The 25123-nt window shown below is 40.0% G+C and overlaps 1 protein-coding gene across 1 annotated transcript in view; it reads right to left on the reverse strand.

Annotated features, from left to right (window-relative positions):
* Positions 1–20682, reverse strand: part of LOC126335998 (ubiquinone biosynthesis O-methyltransferase-like) — a 68846-nt gene extending 48164 nt beyond the window's left edge. Inside the window, exons 1-2 of the mRNA XM_049999476.1 lie at positions 20500–20682; positions 5714–5934 (exon numbers count right to left, since the gene is read on the reverse strand). Of these exons, the coding sequence (XP_049855433.1) occupies positions 5714–5934; positions 20500–20682 (404 nt within the window). The remainder of the gene's footprint in view (positions 1–5713; positions 5935–20499) is intronic.
* Positions 20683–25123: the final 4441 nt, after the last annotated feature.

Here is a 25123-nt window from a genome sequence, read left to right on the forward strand (position 1 = left end):
AAATGTAAACAAAATGTGACAGGAAAAGTCCTGCAAATGGACAAATGCCTACCTATGATACAGTACATTAAAGAGTTTTCCTAAGAACTAGCTACTAAGTCAGGGCAAGAAAATTTACACTCAAGTATTGTAAGAAGAGGGCGAAACCCATCTACAGTACCTAATAAATTAGTATGAGAGACACAGGCGTGCGAAGCATGAAATATCTTGAACATAAAACTGGCAAGTTGGGAAACACCTTTGCAACTGGTGTCATTACCAGTATAATTCAAAATATATGGAGGCACAATGTACAAACGCAATATAATAAATGGGCAAATCAGATAGCAAACAGCATCGGCCATTAGAAGCGGACCGTGGGTCAGCTGTACTAGGTAAACTTAAAAAAAAAAAAAAACTGAAGGCTGTATTTCTTATTGTCTGAACAATTAACGCTTGCTGAAGCGCTGCATTATGTTAAAGATTTGTAGAACAGCTCAAAAACTACAAGTTTTATGATGATGGCGAAAATGGCAATAAGGCTGCTACGTTGTGTCAGACAAAGCCAGTCGATTGTAGGCAGTCGAGAGTACAGAGTATCACGATTCCATACGGTCAGCCATCATAGATCAGTGGTTCCCAAACCATCTTAGAACATTACCTCTAAGTGCAATTAGACATTAGCTAATCCCCTCCCCCTACTCACCCCCTAACCCCCTGCCGTCTGTTGCCCCCCCCCCCCCGCCTTGCTCCCTCCACCATCCGCTCTACCACATTATCCCCAATTTTAGGACCTAACTAAAATGTAGAATGACACTTCTTGGAACATTTTTATTTTTTAAATGATGAAAGACGGATGATATTTAGTTTGCGTGCGTGTGTCTATGTGTGTGTGTGTGTGTGTGTGTGTGTGTGTGTGTGTGTGAGTGTGAGTGAGTGAGTGAGTGTTCTCGAATGAGGGAGGAATTCCTGGTGCATCACAAGTACTACCGACAACGGCTTCTCAGATAAGAAAGCCAACAGCGAGGGTAGACACTTGCCACAAAACATACTTCCCCTGCATTACTCTTCTCCGTTGCGCACATGCTTGACCTGCATACTAGAACTCCATTTAAAATCAACAAAGTTAAAATGTGTGCATTATACTTATCGTTCGTAAATTGCATAATTGCAGCACTCCATACTTCTGAACTGGCACAAATGGCACAAATTGGAAGACTTCACGCTGTTAATGCTTTATGACTGACTATATCCACTAATGTTGTTGAAGTTGTGGTCTTCAGTCCTGAGACTGGTTTGACGCAGCTCTCCATGCTACTCTATCCTGTACAAGCTTCTTCATCTCCCAGTACCTCCTGCAGCCTACATTCTTCTGAATCTGCTTAGTGTATTCATCTCTTGGTGTCCCTCTACGATTTTTACCCTCCACATTGCCCTCCAGTTCTAAATTGATGATCCCTTGATGTCTCAGAACATGTCCTACCAACCGATCCCTTCTTCTAGTCAAGTTGTGCCACAAGCTCCTCTGCTCCCCAAATCTATTCAATACCTCCTCATTAGTTATGTGATCTACCCATCTAATCATCAGCATTCTTCTGTAGCACCACATTTAGAAAGCTTCTATTCTCTTCTTGTCTAAACTATTTATTGTCCACTTTTCACTTCCGTACATGGCTACACTCCACAAAAATACTTTAAGAAACAACTTCCTGACATTTAAATCTATACTCGATGTTAACAAATTTCTCTTCTTCAGAAACGCTTTCCTTGCCATTGCCAGTCTACATTTTATATCCTCTCTACTTCGACCATCATCAGCTATTTTGCTCTCCAAATAGCAAAACTCCTTTACTTGTTTAAGTGTCTCACTTCCTAATATAATTCCCTCAGCATCACCTGACTTAATTCGACAACATTCTATTATCCTCGTTTTGCTTTTGTTGATGTTCTTCTTATACCCTCCTTTCAAGACACTGTCCATTCCGTTCAGCTGCTCTTCCCAGTCCTTTGCTGTCTCTGACAATCACAATGTCATCGGCGTACCTCAAAGTTTTTACTTTTTCTCCATGGATTTTAATACCTACTCCGAATTTTTCTTTTGTTTCCCTTATTGCTTGCTCAATAGGCACATTGAATAACATTGAGGATAGGCTACAATCCTGTCCCACTCCCTTCCCAACCACTGCTTCCCTTTCAAATCTCTCGATTCTCGTAACTGCCATCTGGTTTCTGTACAAATTGTAAATAGCCTTTCGCTCCCTTTATTTTACCGCTGCCACCTTCAGAATTTGAAAGAGAGTATTCCAATCAACATTGTCAAAAGCTTTCTCTAAGTCTACAAACTTAGAAACGTAGATTTGCCATTCCTTAATCTTTCTTCTAAGATAAGTCGTAGGGTCAGTATTGCCTCACGTGTTCCAACATTTCTACGGAATCCAAACCAATCTTACCCGAGGTCGGCTTCTATTAATTTTTCCATTCGTCTGTAAAGAATTCACGCTAGTATTTTGCAGCTGTGGCTTATTAAACTGATAGTTCGGTAGTTTTCACATCTGTCAACACCTGCTTTCTTTGGGATTGGAATTATTATATTCTTCTTGAAGTCTGAGGGTATTTCGCCTGTCTCATACATCTTGCTCACCAGATGGTAGAGTTTTGACATGATTGGCTCTCCTACGGCTGTCAGTAGTTCTAATGGAATGTTGTCTTTTTCCGGGGGCCTTGTTTCAACTCAGATCTTTCAGTGCTCTGTCAAACTCTTCACACAGTATCATATCTCCCATTTCATCTACATCTTCTTCCATTTCCATAATATTGTCATCAAGTACATCGACCTTTTATATACTCCTTCCACCTTTCTGCTTTCCCTTCTTTGCTTAGGACTGGGTTTCCATCAAAGCTCTTGATATCCACTAATAGTAATAACAATAATAATAATACTTTGTACTGTATACTAGCCCTTATGTGGTTACTGTGTGTTGTGCTGTCAGTTAATTCATTTATCTGTTTCGAAGCAAGTAATGAAACAATTTCTGGATTACTGCAGGTACTACCTATAACTTGAAGAAGACACTTTCTTGAGATATTTAGTATTTTTTACGTATACGTCTCACTTTTATTATCAGCGATATAGCACAGCTTATATATATTGTGGGTGGACTTCGTGAGAAACCTGTAACATCCACTGCATTAACGCTACTAACTGAGAAAAAGTAATTATTGATGACTTATGTAATCAGTACTACACCCTTACAAAATTTTAATAGTAGTAATGATGTTTCGAAACTAATTTAGTTTCACCTCTGAAACAGAATAGAATCGATTACTTTCTATCCCTCAGAAAATATCATTTTAGGGGCGGCCACACACTTAGGAAACGGACGGAACATTGATACAACTGAACGGATGATTCGCGATTATCTTCGTTCCGGAACTGATGATATTACGCAAGAGTTAAAAATGAACGACGGTTCAGCATATGCTGTCATCCATGAATTTCTAAGGTATCGCGATATTAATGCTAACTGGGTACTACGCCAACTGAAAAACACAATCTTGGACGTTTGAAAATTCGAAACCACATTGAAGGCGTTCTGAAGAGAAAGTAAGATATTCAGTTGCTTATTAATCGTTTATGAAAAGCGGGTGGATCACTACGAACCACAGAGTGGTCTACAGGAAAAAGTTCAGAAGCCATGTTTCTGCAAGAAAGATTATGACAATGCTTCTGGATATGAACCATTTCTGTAATAACGTTCAAGCAGTGAACAGTGACAGCCACTAAGAGGTGCTGCGAAATCTGAAACCCAACACCAAAACGCAAAGGAGAAGGAAGTTTTCAAACGATAATCTACGATTTTGCATCAGAATAATGCTCACAGTGATACAGCTGATAATAACAACCCATTACTTTATAAAAATCTCTGTTTCTAGCTGCTGGAGCACCTATCGTACGGTCCTTATGTTGTTTCAAGTGATTTTTACTTCTTTAGTCTGATGAAGGAGCATCGCAACGATGTCGCGGAAGCGGTGCAAAAGTTTTGTACGTGCACATTACCACAAAGGTTCTTCTAGGGTGAATTTAGGAATGTTCTTAAGGGAAGGACCAAGTGCATTGAGGTTGAGGCAGGCTATGTAGGGATATGATATTACTTGCAATGTTGTTCTACCAACAATGTTGTTTTCGCTTTAAACAGTAGTCTACACATTTTGTATAGCCCACATAGTTACATGGTATCCAATAGCTTTGCTCTAATAAATGATACACTTTACTGGTGACCTTATAACAACCCTTGTGTAGCCTACTTTTATCGATATCAAAAGATATATTGGGTTCGTAGGGTTCCTCCGCAAGTTTAATAACAGATACCAATAACAGAGACTTTAGTCATCAATAATGTATTCTCCTTCACTACTTACAAAAGTCTGCCAACGCCGGGGTAACTTTTCGATTCCGCGACTGTAGAGATCACGTGGTTTTGAGGCAAAGAACTCATCGAGCCACGTTCAGAGCCCCTTTTCATGCGGAAAGTAAGTTCCTTGAAAGGTGCTCAATAGAGAGCTGAAAAGTGAAAATCTGAGGGCGCACGATTAGGTGAATAAGATGGGTCCGGAATGACTTCCCAACACAACTCCTGTATAGTGTTTTGTGTCAGTCTGGCAGGATGCGAACGGGTGTTAACATGGAGTGGCATCACTTCACCCAATCTTCCTGGTCGTTCCTCTTCGATTGCGTCTGCAAGACGTCTCAGTTGTTGACAATAATTGTCAGCAGTGACTGTTACACCTCAGGGAAGCAATTCGTAGTCCACCGTACGGTTGCTGTACCGGCAGATGCGTAACTTTATCTTTTGTGGATGCGCGCAGGTCTTTATACGGGGAATTTCTGCTTTGTTTGGGCTCAACCATCTCTTTGTTTTCCTTATGTATGCGTAAATATGGGAATTGTCGGTGTTGTTGACGAACCAATTGATGACGAGCAAGCACTTGCGGTAAGCCGGAATTTTTGTGATTTTGGCCTGGAGCATGCCGCGATATTTGAACGTTCCCCTATTGCATGCGAATGGTGGAATGAGGGAACAATCACAGTTCATCACATTTGCTGGTTTTCGAGTGCACTGACATAGATCATTGGGGATTAACGCGTTTAAACGATCTTCTCCAAACACCGAAAGTCTTCCTGAACATGGAGAGTCATTAATGTCAAAACGATCCTCCTTAAAATTAGAAAACCATTTTCTTGCCGTGCACTGTCGAATGGTATTTTTCCCATAGAAAGTGCAAATGTTTCTGGCTGTCTCCGCTGCTACCACACCTCTATTGAACACAAACAGAAGAATAAGTCGGAAATGTTAAGATTTCTGCACTTGGCCTTCCATTTTCTAGAGTCTACGGCTGCACACACTACTTCTGCGTGACAAAACAACAATATGTAAAGTCAAATAACAACAGTGAATTACAAATAAAAAATTGACAATCGATTAATTAATCCACAGCAACAGGAATACCAACATACAAAACAATAAGAATACACACTTATGCACCAACCTAATAAATATCTATAAACTTAAAATTTGTATCGTTGATTGCTTACAATATTTCTTACACGTAGCGGTATTACAGTAGCAATCACAGCTAGAATGATCAAGTGTAATCCCTCCTGGATTACAGTTGGAGAAGTTAAACAAGACTGAGCAGGTGGTGTAGCCCATAAGGCGGGAAGGATAGTACGTACCTGTTGTCGGGCACCCAGTGCAACAGCATCAAACAGAACACCTTGCCAAAGGGCGCATACTGCCACACAGCGGAGTTCTGCAGGTCCGGCTTGAACACATTCAGCTCCTCGTACACGATGGTGCCGGGCAGCGCGTTGTGGAGCCTGCAGAACTCCAGTTTCTTTGAGCTGGTGTCACAGGCCACCAGCTTCGTGCAAGGTGGCAGCCGTGCGGCTGTAACCTGCCAATACAGAACTGCACTTTAATGTTTGCTCTTGTAAGCCACACTGCATGTAAATTTGAGCCGGCCGCTGTGGCCGAGCGGTTCTAGGCCCTTCAGTCCGGAACCGCGCGCCTGCTACGGTCACAGGATCGAATCCTGCCTAGGGCATGGATGTGTGTGATGTCCTTAGGTTACTTAGCTATAAGTAGTTTATGAAACGTCCCTTTTGGAAAATTATTAAATTACTGTGCTGGTAAACTTCTACGTTATTTGATACAAAGACAGCTGAGTAAAACTGACTCACTCAGCTCTCTCTTTACTTATTCTGATCATCACTAAACTGACACAAAATAATTTTTCTAGCGCAACGCAGTCTGACTTTCAATAATCCCTACCAAAGAATGGCCCTGGGTAACAATAACATATATCTTCCATGAATCACTTACCTCACAAAAATCTTCGTTACTCGAACTACTGCAATACAGCGAGAGCCAATACTGTCAGCTAAATAAAAGACTCTAACTACTAAAGGCACTAACTACTGATAGGCATAGTTAGCAAATGAAAGATTATGATAGAGAACAAACAATGTATTTACCTTAATAGTGTTAAAAAATCATTATATATGACATCCAGTCTTACAAATTTCCTTTTTCTGACGGACACACGTCCAGGTTGTCCGCTCTCAAAACTCTGCCATCTCTCTCCCCACATCCACCACTGCTGACGGCTACGCGCTGTTCACATCCAACTGCCCAACACTACACAAGCGAATATTCCAACAATGCCAACCAGCCACAGACAGCACATAGCACAGTCAGTGATTTTCGTACAGAGTGCTACGTAGCGCTACCAACATAAGAACCTGAACAGTCTACTTTCAAGTTCTAAGTCTAGGGGACTTATGACCTCAGATGTCAAGTGCCATAGTGCTTAGAGCCATTTGAACCAGCACTTCTCTGAAAGTTACAAATAGTTAACAGGCCAGGCGAAAATAAATTGCGGCATTTTCGGCGGAATTCTTTTTAGATACCAACGAAAACAGAGTCGATAAACGTTTTTGAATGGCACCATGCAAGTGTAGGGGTGGAGGGATCCCACTTAATATTTGCAAAAAATGTCAGTATAGGTTTCAGTTGAAATAGGCACTTTCCCTCCAGCGCTCGCCATTTCCCCTACAGCACCTGTCCACAACTGCTACCACCCTCTATCTCCCCATGCCTTGCCATCTGCGCATCTCCTCGCCACGGTATTCTGCACGGACTATACCCTTTGGGCAATGTTGGGAGGCCTGGGTTGGACGAGCTGAAACCTACTGAGTGTGTGTCTATAGCTGCGGCGCTCTCCATTCGGCAGCTGTCTGCCCTCTTCTCAATCTTTAACGAATCTGAAACACCGCTGGAATATCTGCGTATCAATTTGCATCTTCTGAGAAACTAAAGCACAAATCAAATTTACAAAAATGGCTCTAAACACTATGGGACTTAACATGTGAGGTCATCAGTCCCCTAGAACGTAGAGCTACTTAAACCTAACTAAGCTAAGGACATCACACACATCCATGCCCGAGGCAGAATTCGAACCTGCGGCCTGCGGCCCTAGCAGCGCCTAGAGCCACCGGCCCAGAGATGTGTCATGAGTGGCGAATTTTGAGTAAAACCTATACATTTCTCTCGTTCCCATGTTAAAATTTGCTTCTTTTGCCAGATCGCAGCATAGTTTACACAGTTTCACCACACTAAGATGTTGTACAGACCCAGTTGTTAGAGAATTCTGAAACAGTGATTTGTTAAATTTATTAAGTGAGGAAATGAAGAAAAATGAAGTCAGTATCATATGAAAAAGCACATCCTCGATACAAAATAAATGCGTAATGTCTTGACTTATGTTGTTCCAAAACCCATATTACTTCTCGTTTCACCACCTGCCTCAAAAAGCTTGCAGTAGAAAGATTTGTTGAGACTAGCGAAGACGAACAAGTAGTCACCGCCCTTAAGGTATGTCTTTCAGAGTCCACGTCTACTGAACGTTATTTTCCATATTCGTCCATACTACCATCTCACAAAATATAAATTTTTTTAACACCCTGTATAAATAATCCGTGCTTAATCGTGAGCCCCAATTTTTTCTTACCTTCGAAAAGGATATATCGATCTATTACTTGTCATAGGAATTTAGGGCATAGCTGTTGCGTATCAGGTTGTACTGTAAATTAAAGGACGAACAAGCCACATGCAAATCAAACAGACATCTCTCCTAATGACTTAAATATATTGTTCTACATACGAAATTATGTATCTCATTCTTTATTAAAATTCATAAACGGATACTATATATGTGAAGCACTTGTTGTTAGTGATGAGTTCACTACAAGCTAGATAAACAGTGACATCAACTTATATTTACTCAGAGTGTGCAGAGGTGCATTAAAGAGAGCATGAAATTTGCCATTTCACATTCTCGGTAAAGAATAACGATTGTTTCATACAGCTTTATCTGATGACTTTGAAAGTTCATTCCTAAGCAGCACAAATCACAGAGAAGTGTTTAAGATTCTTCTGGCAATTAAAGTTGACATTATTTCTTTTCTGAGGCACATACTTGTAGTCGAGATGTAACAGAAATCACTTCGATAATATGACATATTCTCGAAATATTTTCTCAAACAGTTATTCTAAAAAAAAAAAAAAAAACAATAGCCTTATAAACAATAGCAGGTGGAACTTCCTGACAGATTAAAACTGTGCGCCCGACCGAGACTCGAACTCGGGACCTTTGCCTTTCGCGGGCAAGCTGTGAGTAACGGGCGTGAGTCATGCTTCGGTAGCTCAGTTGGTAGAGCACTTGCCCGCGAAAGTCAAAGGTCCCGAGTTCGAGTCTCGGTCGGGCACACAGTTTTAATCAGTCAGGAAGTTTCCTATCAGCGCACACTCCGCTGCAGAGTGAAAATCTCATTCTGAATAACAGGCGGAATTTGCTTACATTTTCAAAACAATTCTCAATTTTCGAGTAGCAGTAGTTGTGTGTGTGTGTGTGTGTGTGTGTGTGTGTGAATGTGTGTGTGTGTTTACAAGCTTTCCCTTCTGAATGTTTGTTTTTCTGTACCGTGTGACAGAAAATTTGTATTTTTGGCATCAGGTTGCTCGAGAGTTAAGCACGTAACCGCGTTGGAATTTAGCTGTGTTTAAAGCTGTATTTAACTTCCATGGATAATCACAGGGAGCATGGTACGAGAGCGCTGCCTAACTTACGTTTTAACATTTTCTTTAAAAGACAGAGGTAGCCTGTTTCACCTAAAAGACGATGTTTTACTCATTATTAGCTAAGTAAAACAATGTAAATTGTATCACTAACTATAAAGGTAATTTGTTGTGACAAAATACGGAGTGTTTCGAAATGGATATGGGGGTTTTAAGACTATGTAGAATTTATTACATTCAACTACTGATTATTTGCCCATATACTAACTGTTGGTTGGCTAGTATTGGTGAGCATCTTATTGGAGAATGGGACACCTTGAGGGGTCTCTCGTGACTTGCCATCCAGATTTACAAATGAAATGACAGAACTTCTGAGACAGGTCTCATACAGATATGATTTTATGTATATAGACTGAAGCAGAGAGTGAAAAAGGTACCAAGGCCGGGAATTGAACCTGGGTCTCCTGTTTGCTAGGCAACTATGTTAGCCACTATAACACCTTGACACAGCTGCTCACACAACTGTACAGATTAGCTTGGAATACCCCCCTTACCCAACCAAAACTCTCGTTGTTCTGGAATAGCACCTTAGCATCGAACATAAATGGAGGACCAAGCCTGAAACGCAGGTGCAGTCTATATACATAAAATCATGTCTGTATGAAACCAGTAAAAACTCTGAAATTGTGTCATTTCATTTGCCCATGCCATGGGAGATCTAGTTTCAGCCATTGAAATTGGTAATGAACCCATCAATGGCATTTATAATTTGCCCCTCCCCCATTCACCAGGATAAGATGGAAGATGCAAAGTTTATCAGAATGGTTAACTTTTTCACAAATTTCATTCCAGACTTTGCTCAACTAGCTGCCTGCTTAAACCAACTTCGTCGCACGAGAGAGCAGTTTCAGTAGTCAGCACTTGGTAAATCGAAATAGAGTCTCAGGAATGACCTCGTGCTAGCCATTACAGATTTTCAGCAGCAATTTACTATCCAGACTGATGCCTCCGGTTCTTGAGTTGCTGCAGTCCTGTTTCAAGAAAAGGATGATGAACATGAGCCAGTCATGTATCCCACTCTTGGCAGAAGATGTTAAATACTCCACATACAAGTTTGAAGCACTGGCAGCTTTACGTTACCTGGAAAAAATGAAGTTCTCTATGGAGCATATACATTTCTTTTTAGAAATACACTATCAAACGCTAAGTTGGGTATTGGCTAAGCGCCGCATGATTGGCAGAATAACATGTTGGACAGTTCGAATTTCAGCTTTCCACTTTGCCGTAAAACCCACAAAGGATTCTGACAACCATCTAGCCGATTGCTGAGTCGAATGTTTAGTGTGGATCAGGAACCTTCTGAGATCATAGAATCAGGTGTCCGCCTGCTTAGCTGAGTGGTAAAGTGTTTGCCTACCATGCAGCGAACCCAAGTTCGATTCCCAGCTGGGTTGGGGATTTTCTCAGGTCGTGGACTGGGTGTTGCGTTGTCTTCATTACCCTTTCATCATTATCACCGACGCGCAAGTCGCCCAATGTGGAATCGACTGAAATAAGACTTGCGAGCCGGCAGCTGAACTTCCCCATTTGGGGTCTCCCAGCCAACAATGCCACATGATCATTTTCATGGAATCAGGCGTATTCCTTACAGGGAAGCAAGCAGCTGGGTGTCATCTTAACAAAGGTCCCATAAGTCATTGTACCCACTGCACTGGGGAAGTTAAAGATTTGTCTCCCTAAAGAGTGAAAGCCACCTGTATTTACGTACTTTCATAACGCATGTGCGGGTAATTTGGTTACTTTTAAGGTCTTAATGAATATTAAAGTGCGCCTTACTTGGCTATTCCTTAACTCAGACGTCAGATAGTTAGAGAAGGAATATCAGGAACCGATTCCAATTCACATCGTGGCTTTTTCACTCTAATGTGGAGAGGAAGCTGTTGGAACATTTATCGTGTTTTAGTTAGGACAGTTTCCAAGCACTAAGAGTGACAATAGGTATATTTTTAATGCAGTGGATCTTTCACACAGTTTGTGTGACTTGTCCCAAGTAGGGCTACGACTGTGGGTTCGACAATTCAGCATCTCGATAAAATATTTACATACTTTGGTCCTGCCAGTACATCAGTGATAATGCACATACTTTCACTTCTACAAAATTTAGTAAATTCTATTTTGGTTGCTCCACATCGTATACCATCACCATCCCAAACTATCAGCCATCATTCACTAAACATATTAATCAGAACCTTAAATAAGTGCTGATTATTTATCGTAGCCAACCTCAGAGTAACTGTGACAGATCCATCTACTGGCTTAATTTTGTTTTTAATTTTCCTATGCATGATGTGCATAAGACCACACTTGCAAAACTAATGCTTGCATGGATGACTAAATCTCAATATCAAACTTTTCATCTGTCAATGACCTCTTGCCTGAAAATATTAATCCTTACTCTATTAGTAGTAGTAGTAGTAGTAGTTTTATTCATCCATAGATCTATTTTTACAAGGATATAGGACATGTCAAAGTATTTACAAGCTTAGATCAATTTACAATAAGCTAATTCGTATACACATATATTTACAGACTTCTAGTTAGAGACAATCATTAGATTTTGCTCCTGGTATACAATAATTTATTTACAAATAACTCATTAAATAATGTAATGCCACACTATTCACTCATATTTCACTATCAGTCACTGCACACACTATACACACATTGTTTCATAACACTTCACTCACTACATACACACACACACACACACTCACACACACACACACACACACACACACACACACACACACAGGTGATCCTTGGGCCATTTTCTGTACTGCAAGTTCCCATTTGCTATCCTGAAAAACTGAGTCAGCATCCCTTCATAATGAGTGAGATGTTGAGCTCAGAAAGAGGAAGAGGTGTTAGTATTGTGCTATGCATAGCTTGAGGGGAGAGTGTCTCTAGCAAGGAAAAAAGAAGAAAAATAATAAAGTGAAAGTGTTATGTGGAATATTGGATGTTTTATAATCATCATTATTATTATTATTTGTTTGTATACCATTTTTTTATCAAACCCCTACTCTGCTTTATCTAAGTAATCCTTCAATGTATAAAATGTATTGCATAACAGGTACTTTTTAGCTGCCTTCTTAAATAAGTGTATTTTTGAAATTTCTTTAATCTCTTTTGGTAATTTATTGTACAGTTTTATTCCTTGGTAGAAAATGCTGTTTTGAGTTTTATGTTTATTTTTTCTTGGTAAATGTAAGTTGAGTCTATCTCTTGTTGCATGGTCATGGACAGAGCTGTTTGTGCAGTAATTGCCAATGTTACTTTTGATGTGTACAACTGACTGGTAAATGTGTTCACATGGAGCAGTTAAAATTCCCAGTGTTTTGAACAGATCTTTACAATGAGCTCGACTACTATTTCTGGTTATTATTCTTATGGCTCTTTTCTGGAGTTTGAAAATTGTGTTCATATTTTGTGGATTTGTTCCCCAAAAAAGAATGCCATAGCTAAGAATTGAGTGTACATATGAATAATATGTAACTAAAAGACACTGCATGTTACACACAGATGATAGAATTCTAAGGGCATAACATGCTGATGACATTCTGTTTGCAAGTACCTTTGTGTGTTCGCACCACTTCAGCTGAGAGTCAATATTCATTCCTAGAAATTTTGCATTTGTTACACAGTCTATAGAGGTGCCATCTACATTTAATTTAACATTGTCATTTTTCCTCTTCAAACTGAAGTTCATGGCATTAGTTTTCTTTATGTTTAATGTCAATTTGTTGCTTATTGACCAATCGTAAACTTCCTTGAGAGTTTCATTTGCTTTCTCGGTAAGGAGTTCTCTTGTTCTCTCAGTGACTATAATATTGCTGTCATCAGCGAAGAGAATTTTCTCACCATGGGTAACACTACTGGGAAAGTCATTGATGTATATCAGGAATAGTATTGGTCCTAATATGCTACCTTGTGGAACCCCTATATTAATATGTTTTGGTTCTGATAAGTATTTTACTAAATGTTTAGATCTATTTGAAGTACGTGTTATCTCTACTCTTTGTACCCTATCTGTTAGGTATGATCGAAACCAGTCATTAGCTACCCCTCTTATTCCTAATGCTTCTAATTTATTTAATAGAATCTTGTGGTCGACTGTATCAAAAGCCTTAGAAAGATCCAAAAATATGCCTGTGACACACTCATCTTTATCAAGAGCATTAAGTACAACTTTTGTGAATTCTACTATGGCTGACTCCGTATTTTTGCCACTTCAAAAACCAAACTGTGATTTGCTTAAAAGATTGTATTTATTCAGATAATTCATTAATCTGTCTTTCATAATTGCTTCTATTATTTTTGAGAATGCTGACAGCAGGGAAATGGGCCGGTAATTTTCTATGTCTTCTGCATTACCTTTCTTAAGCAAAGGTACAACTCTTGCCTGTTTTAGCTGCTCTGGAAATGTCCCTGATGTGAAGGATTCATTTATTATATTTTTTAATGGGCCTTGTATAATCCCTATGCATTGTTTCAGTACACACATTGGTACATCATCTAAGCCTTCTGACTTTTTATTTTTTAGCTTTTGAATAGTTTTATTGACTTCATTCTCTGTGGTTGGAAGTAACATCATTGTATCTAGTGCAACAATATTAAAAGAAATTGGAGCAAGACGATTAATAAAATTAATTTTCCACACAAGCAGGAAGTTCAGAGGTCTAACGACAATAGGTGGCCTACACCATTAAGGACTGGGGACACCCTTTTCATAAAAAATTTTTGAGCTCAGAGCAAGAAAGCAGAAAAAATTTCTTCAAAGATATTGTTGTAGGAATTTGCTAGATTCTAAAGTTACCCACACTGGTTAGTTTTGTAGTTAAAAATTTTGCTACTGATACACATCAAAGGGTTCACCATTGTCAGGTCAAAGTTAGTGTTCCTTCTAATGATTGTGTGACAAGAGTGGTCAATTTAAAAGAAGGAAATGCACTCAGACCAATTATTCCCAATCTCTTCTCCCTCCCCCCCCTCTGGTAGACCTTTAGGAGGGGAGGATTGACCCATTTAGTGCTTTGAAACTAATTCAAAAACAAGGTATCATCTCTTTGACTGTGTAGGTAAATAAGCACCTCCTTTTGCATCAAACCTGAAGACAGGAACGCTCTCCACAATGCTGAGCTTGCTTTCAGTCATTTACCACTGATAACTGCAGGATGTCCACACAAGGACAATCGCTGTCAGCCAGTGTGGAATGTGGATACTATGAGCATTTGTTGAAGCTGAATATGACTTTGAGCTGGTGTGTTTCCTTATTCTACCCACATACATAATAGATTCAGTGGAACACGCCCTTGAAGCTTTGTCTTTTAATTGTGTCTACTGAATTGATACGCAAAGCGTGATTAGAGAGTGCTTGTTGAACTTAATTGGTGAGTACCTTTTATGTAGACCTTACGAACAGTTGTTTGCAGCTATCTGCTATGTCATAGGATTCTTTACACTATGTATATTGTATTTCTTTAAGCTTGCGTTAACCCCAATTGCATTTTAAGAGCTTACCAATTCCAGCTTGGCTAACTTACATTGCTAAAATTGCTGATGTCACTGGTGTTAGGGATGTGCTGTCTAGGTCCCGTCTATTGGCCTTCAGCATTTCTGATAATTCATGAATTTTATATGTGCTGGTTACGTGTAATTTATTTTGTACTCAGGATTAATGCAAGTTCAGTGTTAATATCTGTAGTTGTAGTTTAAGCCACATACACATCGTAGTTTATATTTTATTTATGCATTCTTTTATAGAATTACCTTCAATTGTAACAACTTAAAATCAGTAGATGTGAGTTGGTACATTCTTTCTTGACTGAGATCTGCATTTTACCTAATTCCATGTTTGCCTATTTGTTCCTAGTCTCAGACTCTTTAGTCGAACAAGTGCCAATTCTTCATGAAATATGAATAATGCTCCTCTGATTTAGGTATTTTACGCTCTCTTTGTAGTTACTAATTGCCTGTTGTTATGTGGTGTGCTTCTAGTTGTTAAGTCAGATGTTAACTAAATGTTTATTGATGTTTTGTTGTATTATTCTGGGACATAATTGATTTCCTACTCTTTGCCTGTTGTGGGCTGGTGAGTTTACGGGTGTTAACTGATGTGTTAACTAAGTGTTTGTTGATGCTTGATGTATTATTGGTGATTGGTGTATTAGTCTGGAATACTGTATTTGTCTGTCTTTCTGTCTCTTCTAGTAGTATCTGACTTCATACTGAACTTTATTGAATTTATCTTGAGACTTGAATCTCCATGCAAGTCTCGATTTGAAATCCTCAATTTATACTGATAGATTTTAGGTACTAAATGATTATTTTCGTGGATCGTTAGAAGTAACTGCGTTCATTTGAGCCTCTTACTGTCATATGTAAAAAATCATAATAACAGTTTGCAAAACTTGTTGTTGTTGTGGTCTTCAGTCCTGAGACTGGTTTGACGCAGCTCTCCATGCTACTCTATCCTGTGCAAGCTTCTTCATCTCCCAGTACTTACTGCAACATATGTCCTTCTGAATATGCTTAGTGTATTCATCTCTTGGTCTCCCTCTACGATTTTTATCCTCCACGCTGCCCTCCAGTTCTAAATTGGTGATCCCTTGATGTTTCAGAACATGTCCTACCAACCAATCCCTTCTTCTGGCCAAGTTGTGCCACAAGCTCCTCTTCTCCCCAATTCTATTCAGTACCTCCACATTAGTTATGTGATCTACCCATCTAATCTTCAGTATTCTTCTGTAGCACCACATTTCGAAAGCTTCTATTCTCTTCTTGTCTAAACTATTTATCGTCCATGTTTCACTTCCATACATGGCTACACTCCATACAAATACTTTCAGAAATGGATTCCTGACACTTAAATCTATACTTGATGTTAAAAAATTTCTCTTCTTCAGAAACGCTTTTCTTTCCATTACCAGTCTACATTTTACATCCTCTCTACTTCGACCATCATCAGTTATTTTGCTCCCCAAATAGCAAAACTCCTTTACTACTTTAAGTGTCTCATTTCCTAATCTAATTCCCTCAGCATCACCAGACTTAGTTCGACTGCATTCCATTGTCCTCGTTTTGCTTTTGCTGCAAAACTTAATAGATAAGCTTATTTTACCTTTTTTTGGATAACAAGTTGCTTTTCTGTAGGCCTGGCGCCTTACCACACCCAGCTCTTCGCATGCTAACATTTTCAAATCTGAAGGTGTGGAACAGGTTTTTCTTGCTTGTATCCTGTGGCGTCTTGCACTAAACAAAAATCTTTTTAGTGGGTCTGACAGCTCAAAGACTAGTTGCGGAGTAGAAACCTTTCAAGTATTTGAAGGATATTGTATTTTGAATTGTAGATCCATTCCTTCACGAAGAGTGAAAGATGCTAGTCCACTGCTAATGTGGCTGTCATATGGAGTGTTACATAATTTAGTGGTTATCCATGTGACTGGGTGATCAAGGTCTACAGATAGCATAGAGCTTTGCAGTTCTAGATAAGTGTTAAGTTAACCCACGGACACTTAGCCAGATGGTCACTGTATTTTCAGGAATTTACGACATCACTCCTATGGTTGCGTAGTTGAAATGAACAAGATCGTAACAAGAATAATTTTGGTTCTCTGTATTTAAAGGGTGTTGCATTTAAGAATTTCATCATGTTTGCTGACGAATATCACCAAGTAGCAAGATAAAAATCACACCATAAGTAAATCAAAGTGAAATGGAAACACCATCTCAACACTGCAATTAGACAAAATTATGTACTTAAGGATGATAGTTTATTGAAATGTAAGGATCCAGATAATTCACATTGGGTAGTGTGTATACCAGATGATCTTGTAAGTAAGCTGATTTGCTATACTCAACTCAGTTAAGTACCTTCTGGATCTAAGAAGTTCTTTCTTAAGCTGTGTGACACATGTTACTTCATTAACATAGAGCGGAGAATTCATCGAGCTCTAGCTTCATGTAAACAATGTCAAAAGGCGAAACTGGAAACAGTGTGCCATCATGCTCCTCTACTTTCCATCATTCATTCAGATTTATAGGAACTTTCTGCTTTTCACCTCTTCGTTCCTTTTCCAAGAACTAGCAAGTGTTTCCCATGCATTTTCGTTGTTGTGTAACTAATATCAAAATCTGTCGTTGAAACTCTCAAGATATTGCAGATTTTTAGTGTCATTATTTTCTCTTCTATTCAGTTAATACATATCTTTCTTGGTTCAGACAATTCTTCCTGTCCTGTAACGTCTAATTTAGCATTCTTTCTGTCATGTTACGACATGGGTTTCCTGTCAACATGTTTATTTTGATTCTTAGAATAGGTAATTATTATAATCTTCTGAAAATCTTTTTAGTGCTCTATGTACTGTGTAAAACGGGATGCCGCAATAACAGGGAGGGAGCGAGTGCCATATCGACTGTGAGAGAGTCGAACAGTGTGATGCAGGACGCGTGTGCAAATACACGTGTATGCAGTGCGTAGAAAGCTACTGTCGCATCTGCATAAAATGTACGTCACACAGTGTCTAGCACTTCTTCTCCAAATACACCATAAATTAATATTAATATTGGCATCGTGAAAAGAAAACGTAGAACTGCTTCAATTGGTGTCAACCCCATGAAGTGCTGAAAACTGAATTGGCAATGCAAATGCAGATAAGCAATGAGTGTTGTCTGCTGGACTAAATTGATTTCTGTGGCATGAGGTGCAAAAACTAATGCTTTCTTAAATCTTTAACTTGCAACATAGTGAGATTTCTTGCTCATTAAAATATTAATGGTCGATATCAGAACAGCTAAGCTATTATCCACATATAACAGTTATTCACTAGATTGTGAATTCATGAAAGTGATACGAAGGGAAAAACGGAGAAGCTGTAACTTCATGATCTGTGACTTGAAATGAATTGTATAGTCTTTCAGAAACTGTGTGTAGCAAAGAACTACTGAATACATGAATAATAAACCGATGTACATTCCACATCGTGACCAACACAGACTGTGAGAACATATGTTCTACATTGTATGAACTCTATCTATAAGGTGCATGTCCTTTGTATGCCTTGTTAATAACTGCTGTGTGTCTACAACATGAATTCTAGCTTCAGTTTTGTCTTGGTTAACTATGCTTAACTCCTGTTTTTAATATTCCGTTGCACTTTATAAAAGTTCTCGCTCCTTCGACATTTAAATAATTTCAGTCGTATAGTGTATATTCACATATGTGTCAGATTTAATATCAAGACGTAAAATATCACGGAAAAAAGCCGGTGCATCTACTCTTATGAACTCCCAAACTGAAGTACCAGTAGGACTGGAGGCTTTCAAAATTCCGTAATACCAGTAGAAGTACAAGGTATTTTAAACTAAACAGGGCATTTCACAATTCATGTTTCTCACTTCTAAAGGTTCCAGAGGGGAATTAGTAGATCAAGTTTTACATTGAGACCTGTGTCCGGAAACGTAATACAATAAATGTACATACACTATGTGATCAAAAGTATCCGGACACCCCCAAAAACATACGATTTTCATATTAGGTGCATTGTGCTGCCACCTGCTGCCACGTACTCCGTATCAGCAACCTCAGTAGTCGTTAGACATCGTACAGGCAGAATGGGCGCTCCGAGGAACTCACGGATTTCGAAAGTGGTCAGGTGATTGGGCGTTACTTGTCTCATACGTCTGTACGCAAGATTTCCACTCTCCTAAACAACCCTAGATCCACTGTCTCCGATGTGATATTGAAGTGGGAACGTGAAGAGACACGTACAACACAAAAGTGTACAGACCGACCCCATCTGTTGACTGACAGAGACCGCCAACAGTTGAAGAGGGTCGTAATGTGTAATGGGCAGACCTGTCTAGAACATCACACAGGAATTCCAAACGGCATCAGGATGCACTGGCAGTACTATGACTGTTAGTCGGGAGTGAGAAAACTTGGATTTCATGGTCGAGCGGCTGCTTATAAGCCACACATCACGCCGGTAATGTCAAACGACGCCTCCGCTTGGTGTAAGAAGCGTAAACATTGGACGATTGAGCAGTGGAAAAACTTGGTGAGGAGTGACGAATGTGGCGATCCGATGGAAGGGTGGGGGTATGGCGAATTCCCGGTGAACGTCATCTTCCAGCATGTGTAGTTCCAACAGTAAAATTCGGAGGCGGTGTTGTTATGGTGTGGTCGTGTTTTTCATGGAGGGATCTTGCTCCCCTTGTTATTTTACGTGGCACTATCACAGCACAGGCCTAGACTGATGTCTTAAGCACCTTCTTGCTTCCCATTGTTGAAGAGCAACTCGGGGATGGCGACTGCATCTTTGAACACAATCGAGCACCTTTTCCTAATACACGGCCTGTGGCGGAGTGGTTACACGACAATAACATTCCTGTAATGGACTGGACTGCACAGAGTCCTGACCTGAATCCTACAGAACACCTTTGGGATGTTTTGGAACGCCAACTTCGTGCCAGGCCTCACCGACCGACATCGATACCTCTCCTCAGCACAGTACTTCGTGAAGAATGTGTTACCATTTCTTAATAAACATTCCAGCACCTGACTGACCGTATGCCTGCGAGAGTGGAAGCTGTCATCAAGGCTAAAGGTGGGCTAACACCATTCGAATTCCAGCATTACCGATGGAGGGCGCCACGAACTTGCAAATCATTTTCAACCAGGTGTCCGGATACTTTTGATCACATACTGTGTATACAATGTGATTTCTTGATGACGTTACAAGGATGGTGGAGAAGGATATACTTATCAATTTGAGGTAAGGGTCCCTGTAACGGAAACAAACGAATCGAAAGTTATAGGCGGAAACTGTTCTATTACCTCTAACAGTGTAATACATGTGCCGGTACTGCTGTTGCTAAGATTGTAGTGTAGGCAACTTTCACATCGGTAGTATGGATCAAAACAAGAAAAAATGTTAGTAAAAGTGGGCTCAAAAAAGCATACCTCAACAGCTATGAGCATTTGTTCAGTACAGGAAATGTGTTTCACACTGGCGAATTTGAACAAGTGATCGTATTATCCTTATAATTAAAATAAACACTACGCAAAGTTTTTGCTACTATTAAAAACACCTCAGACGTCATATGAAGCAATAGGCCTACAGAAAAAAGGTGTCCTATTGTTATGCTGTAGTTGTTCGTATGCAAGATGAGCAGCCATTTACTTTGGCAAGTGTATTCGTTTTTCTACGTCGATCTGGATTTCTTTTGAGCGACTACACTTCCCAGAAAACAACGGAGTTGCCTACTATTTGTCAGGTATGAGTGGATGGTAATGTTGCCAGGACTGAAACGCTGTACCCACCTTCGTGGCGACGTCACCGGTCCCGCAGCCAATCTCTAGCAGTGGCAGCGGCCTCTTTGGCCAAGTGAGATCTGACCACAGCGCGTCAATCTGTTTTGCTGCTATGAACGTAAGGGAAGCGCAGGCGAGATTAGACACGTCTGGCTTACCCACGCTGATTATGTACACATCTTGCTTCTCCATGCTGATAAGGTGTCTATGATCCTCACAGCCAGAAGTAAGATGCTGATGCCTGAAAAAAATATATTTTTTAAGATATCTCACTTCTTTTCAGCCACACTTTAATGGAAATATATAATTACACATGGATCGTAATTTTTGGAAGTGATCTTATCCAGGAACTGTGAATACAGACTACAGCTTTCAACTGTATTCATTCCTTAATGAAATTTGTCATAAATATCCTTTAGGCAAAAAAACTACGCACGACGATATAATTATCCGAGTGAGACGGAAGTACGTAGACGTCGTGTACATTTACCGACAAACAGATGATTACAGTTTCAGAAGCTTCAAGAGGTCAACAGCGAAAGGTTAAGGAGGAAATTTTTACCCAGGCCATACTGAAAAATCCAGGGGGTAGTTAAAATGTTGGGAGACGAATATCCGACAAAAATTTTGCGATCCAATGGTCGGAAAGTAAATTCGAAGGACTAAAGTTGACCATAATGGAGGAAAACTTGAAAATTTAAAACGTTTATTTATAGAAATTACGTAAAACCGTTAAAGAATTAGATAACAGGGAGAAGAACAGAGAAAGAACATTACTGATGCCGGTCGGAAATACTGAGCAGCTCAAATCCTAGTTAAAATTTCAGCAAAGTCAATGCAAAATTAAAAGGCATTGTGGAGGGCTAGCAAATGAGCGTCATGAACGCTTCCTATGGGTTGCAAAATAACAGAATTAAATTTTTCTTTGCTAACTTGTTGCTAGTTGATTCCAGATGCGACCAGCATATGCGACTATACAGAAAATAAATGAAGAATCTAAAACTTATGCCTATCTTGTTCATTCCACGAAATAACTGTTCAACAATCCTTTAGCTCATAAGACCCCCACATGCATCTGCCGCACGAATAACAAATTGTAAATTAGGAAATCACTGTTTCTAGGGCCTCTGAATGTGTGATTGGATTTTTAAGGGTTGGATACGTTGCAGTCTAATGGCCAACCAAAACATTTGTCGCATTAATCCTGAGAAACACTCCAGTCATAAAAGCAAGCAGGAATTTGCTGTGAAAAATAAAGCTCACTTCTCACAGAGTTTAGTATTTTAACTAACTGAGTTTATTCAATCACTGTAATATTTACCACAAGTTAATAATTATTTAATGTTGAATTAATCAGTATCTGAGCAAGGAGTTAAATGTAACGGAACAGTATCTCACATCTCCACAAAGTTTTGGAAAATAATCAAAGCTCCTTTAGCACAAGTTTAAAGTTCCACAACTGCAAACTAATTTCCTAGTGTAGATCATTCCCAAAAATAACCGTGGTCAACACGTCAGACTAGTTCATGAAATACTCTGAGTTCCAAAGTTGAAATTATTTCGGAGTATTCGCTAGCATCACATTTGAATATCACAAGTTCATGACTAAACATTTGAAATAATTTCTGCACATTCGAGAGAAGACCTTTTGTCGCTCATATGTACTTCCGGTTCCCTTCGTAATGCTGTGCTACTTTTCACGTTTCATTTGTTATTTATGTGAAAATTCATGGTTTCACTCATGGAGTGCATGCTTCAGCCTGTGATCCAAAACAGGTTCTCAATAAGACGAATCCATTTTTATTTTTATTGTTTTTTTTATTTACACGTCAAGTTCCGTAGGACCAAATTGAGGAGCAAATCTCCAAGGTCATGGAACGTAATAACAGATAAAAATACAATGTTTATAAACCCGAAAAAAGTCAGTCCATAAGTTTAACTAAACACAGTCAACAATATAACAAGAATCAGTTTAATTTTTCAAGCAACTCCTCGACAGAATAAGAGTAGAAAGATTGACCGATGAGGAAGCTCTTCAGTTTCGATCTTAAAGCGCGTGGATTTCTGCTAAGATTTTTGAATTCCAGTGGTAGCTTACTGAAAAGGGATGCAGCGGTATACTGCACATCTTTCTGCACAAGAGTTAATAAGTTCGATCCAAATGCAGGTTTGATTTCTGGCGAGTATTAACTGAGTGAAAGCCGCTTATTCTTGGGAATAAGCTAATATTGTTGACAAGAAATGACAGTAAGGAATATACAGCGTGAGTCACCTAACGTTACCGCTGGATATATTTCGTAAACCACATCAAGTACTGACGAACCGATTCCACAGACCGAACGTGAGGAGAGGGGTTAGTGTATTTGGTTAATACAAACCATACAAAAATGCACGGAAGTATGTTTTTTAACACAAAACTACGTTTTTTAATTGGAACCACGTTAGTTTTGTTAGCACATCTGAACATATAAACAAATACGTAATCAGTGCCGTTTGCTGCATTGTAAAATGTTAATTATATCCTGAGATATTGTAACCTAAAGTTGACGCTTGAAACCTCCGACGTTCACTTGCGTGTTGTAACAAACACGGGCCACGGTCGGCGAGCAGCATCTGCAGGGACACGTTTATGATGACGACCGTGTTTACGAGTGTGGCTGTAGTGCACTGTTGTGGTTTGTTCGAGCAGTCGCAGTGTCCGCATGTAGCGCTTGCTGCTATTGTTATTCTGCATTCGTCTCCGCACGCAGACCAACTGTAGTACACCGTGTTACCAGACGTCTGTGATGTGTAGTGTTGTAGGAACTGTGACCATGGTTTATTCGAACTCTGAAAAGGCGGAGATGATACTCATCTATGGCGAGTGTCGACGAAATGCAGCTGAAGCCTGCAGGGTGTATGCACAACGGTACCCGGACAGAGAGCATCCAACGTGCCGCACATTGCAAAACATCTACCGCCAACTGTATGCAACAGGTATGGTCGTAGCACGCAAACGGGTCCGTAACAGGTAACAGGCCCGTCACAGGAGAAGCGGGTGCAGTTGGTGTGTTAGCTGCTGTTGCCATGAACCCACACATGAGTACACGGGACGTTGCGAGAGTCCGTCGACTGAGTCAAAGTAGTGTCATGAGCATACTGCATCGTCACCGCTTTCACCCGTTTCATGTGTCGCTACATCAGCAATTACATGGTGATGACTTTAATCATCGAGAGCAATTCTGTCAATGGGCATTAACAGAGAATGCGTTGCAGTTCTACCTGTTTACCGATGAAGCGGGTTTGACAAACCACGGGGCAGTGAATCTACCGAAAATGCATTAATGGACCGTGGACAATCCTCGCTGGCTCAGACAGGTAGAGCGAGAGTGACCGTGGACTGTAAATGTATGGTGCGGAATCATTGGCGACCACCTCATTGGTCCTCACTTCATTGCAGGGGCCCAAACAGCTGCAACATACATCGCGTTTCTACAGAATGATCTGACAACGTTGCTCTAAAATGTCCCACGGGACACGCGTCGACGTATGTGGTATCAGCATGATGGTGCACCTGCACATTCTGCAATTAACACTAGGCTGACGCTTGACAGGCTGTTCGACGGGCGTTTTATAGGACGTGGAGGACGCATAAATTGGCCAGCCCGTTCTCCTGTTCTTACACCTCTGGACTTCTTTCTGTGGGGGTACGTTAAAGGATAATGTGTACCGTGATGTGCCTACAACCCCAGAGGATATGAAACAACTTATTGTGGCAGCCTGCGGCGACATTACACCAGATGTACTGCGGCGTGTACGACATTCATTACGCCAGAGATTGCAATTGTGTGCAGCAAATGATGGCAACCACATTGAACATCTGTTGGCCTGACATGTCGGGACACACTCTATTCCACTCCGTAATTGAAAACGGAAACCACGTCTGTACGTGTACCTCACCCCTCATGGTAATGTACATGTGCGTCAGTGAAAAAGACCAATAAAAAGGTGTTAGCATGTGGACGTAATGTGCTGTTCCAGTCTCTTCTGTACCTAAGGTCCATCACTGTTCCCTTTGGATCCCTACGTAATTCGGTGCTCTCCGGTACACACGATCGAAGAGCGGAGGAGTGGTACTCAAGCGTCAACTTTAGGTTACAATATCTCCGGATGTAATTAACATTTTACAATGCAACAAACGGCACTGATTACGTATTTGTTTATATGTTCAGATGTTCTAACAAAACTAACGGGGTTCAATTTTAAAAACGTAGGTTTTTGTTAAAAAACATACTTCCGTTCATTTTTTTATAGTTTGTATTAAACAATTACACTAGCTCCTCTCCTCACGTTCGGTCTGCGGAATCGATTCGTCAGTATTTGATGTGGTTTACGAAATATACCCTTATACATTGAGAGGCCAGTGTCAAAATACCCAAACTCGTGAACAGGGGTCGACTAAAGGTTCGTGAACTTACACCGCTTGTTGCCCGAACCGCCCGTTTCTGTGCCAAAAATATCATTTTAGAATGAGATGAGTTACCCCAAAATATAATAGCATTCGACATAAGCGAATGAAAATAAGTAAAGTAGACAAATTTTCGTGTCGAACGATCACTCACTTCAGATACTGTTCTAATAGTAAAAATGGCAG

The sequence above is a fragment of the Schistocerca gregaria genome, chromosome 2, assembly GCF_023897955.1.
Source record: "Schistocerca gregaria isolate iqSchGreg1 chromosome 2, iqSchGreg1.2, whole genome shotgun sequence".
Lineage (NCBI taxonomy): Eukaryota > Metazoa > Arthropoda > Insecta > Orthoptera > Acrididae > Schistocerca > Schistocerca gregaria.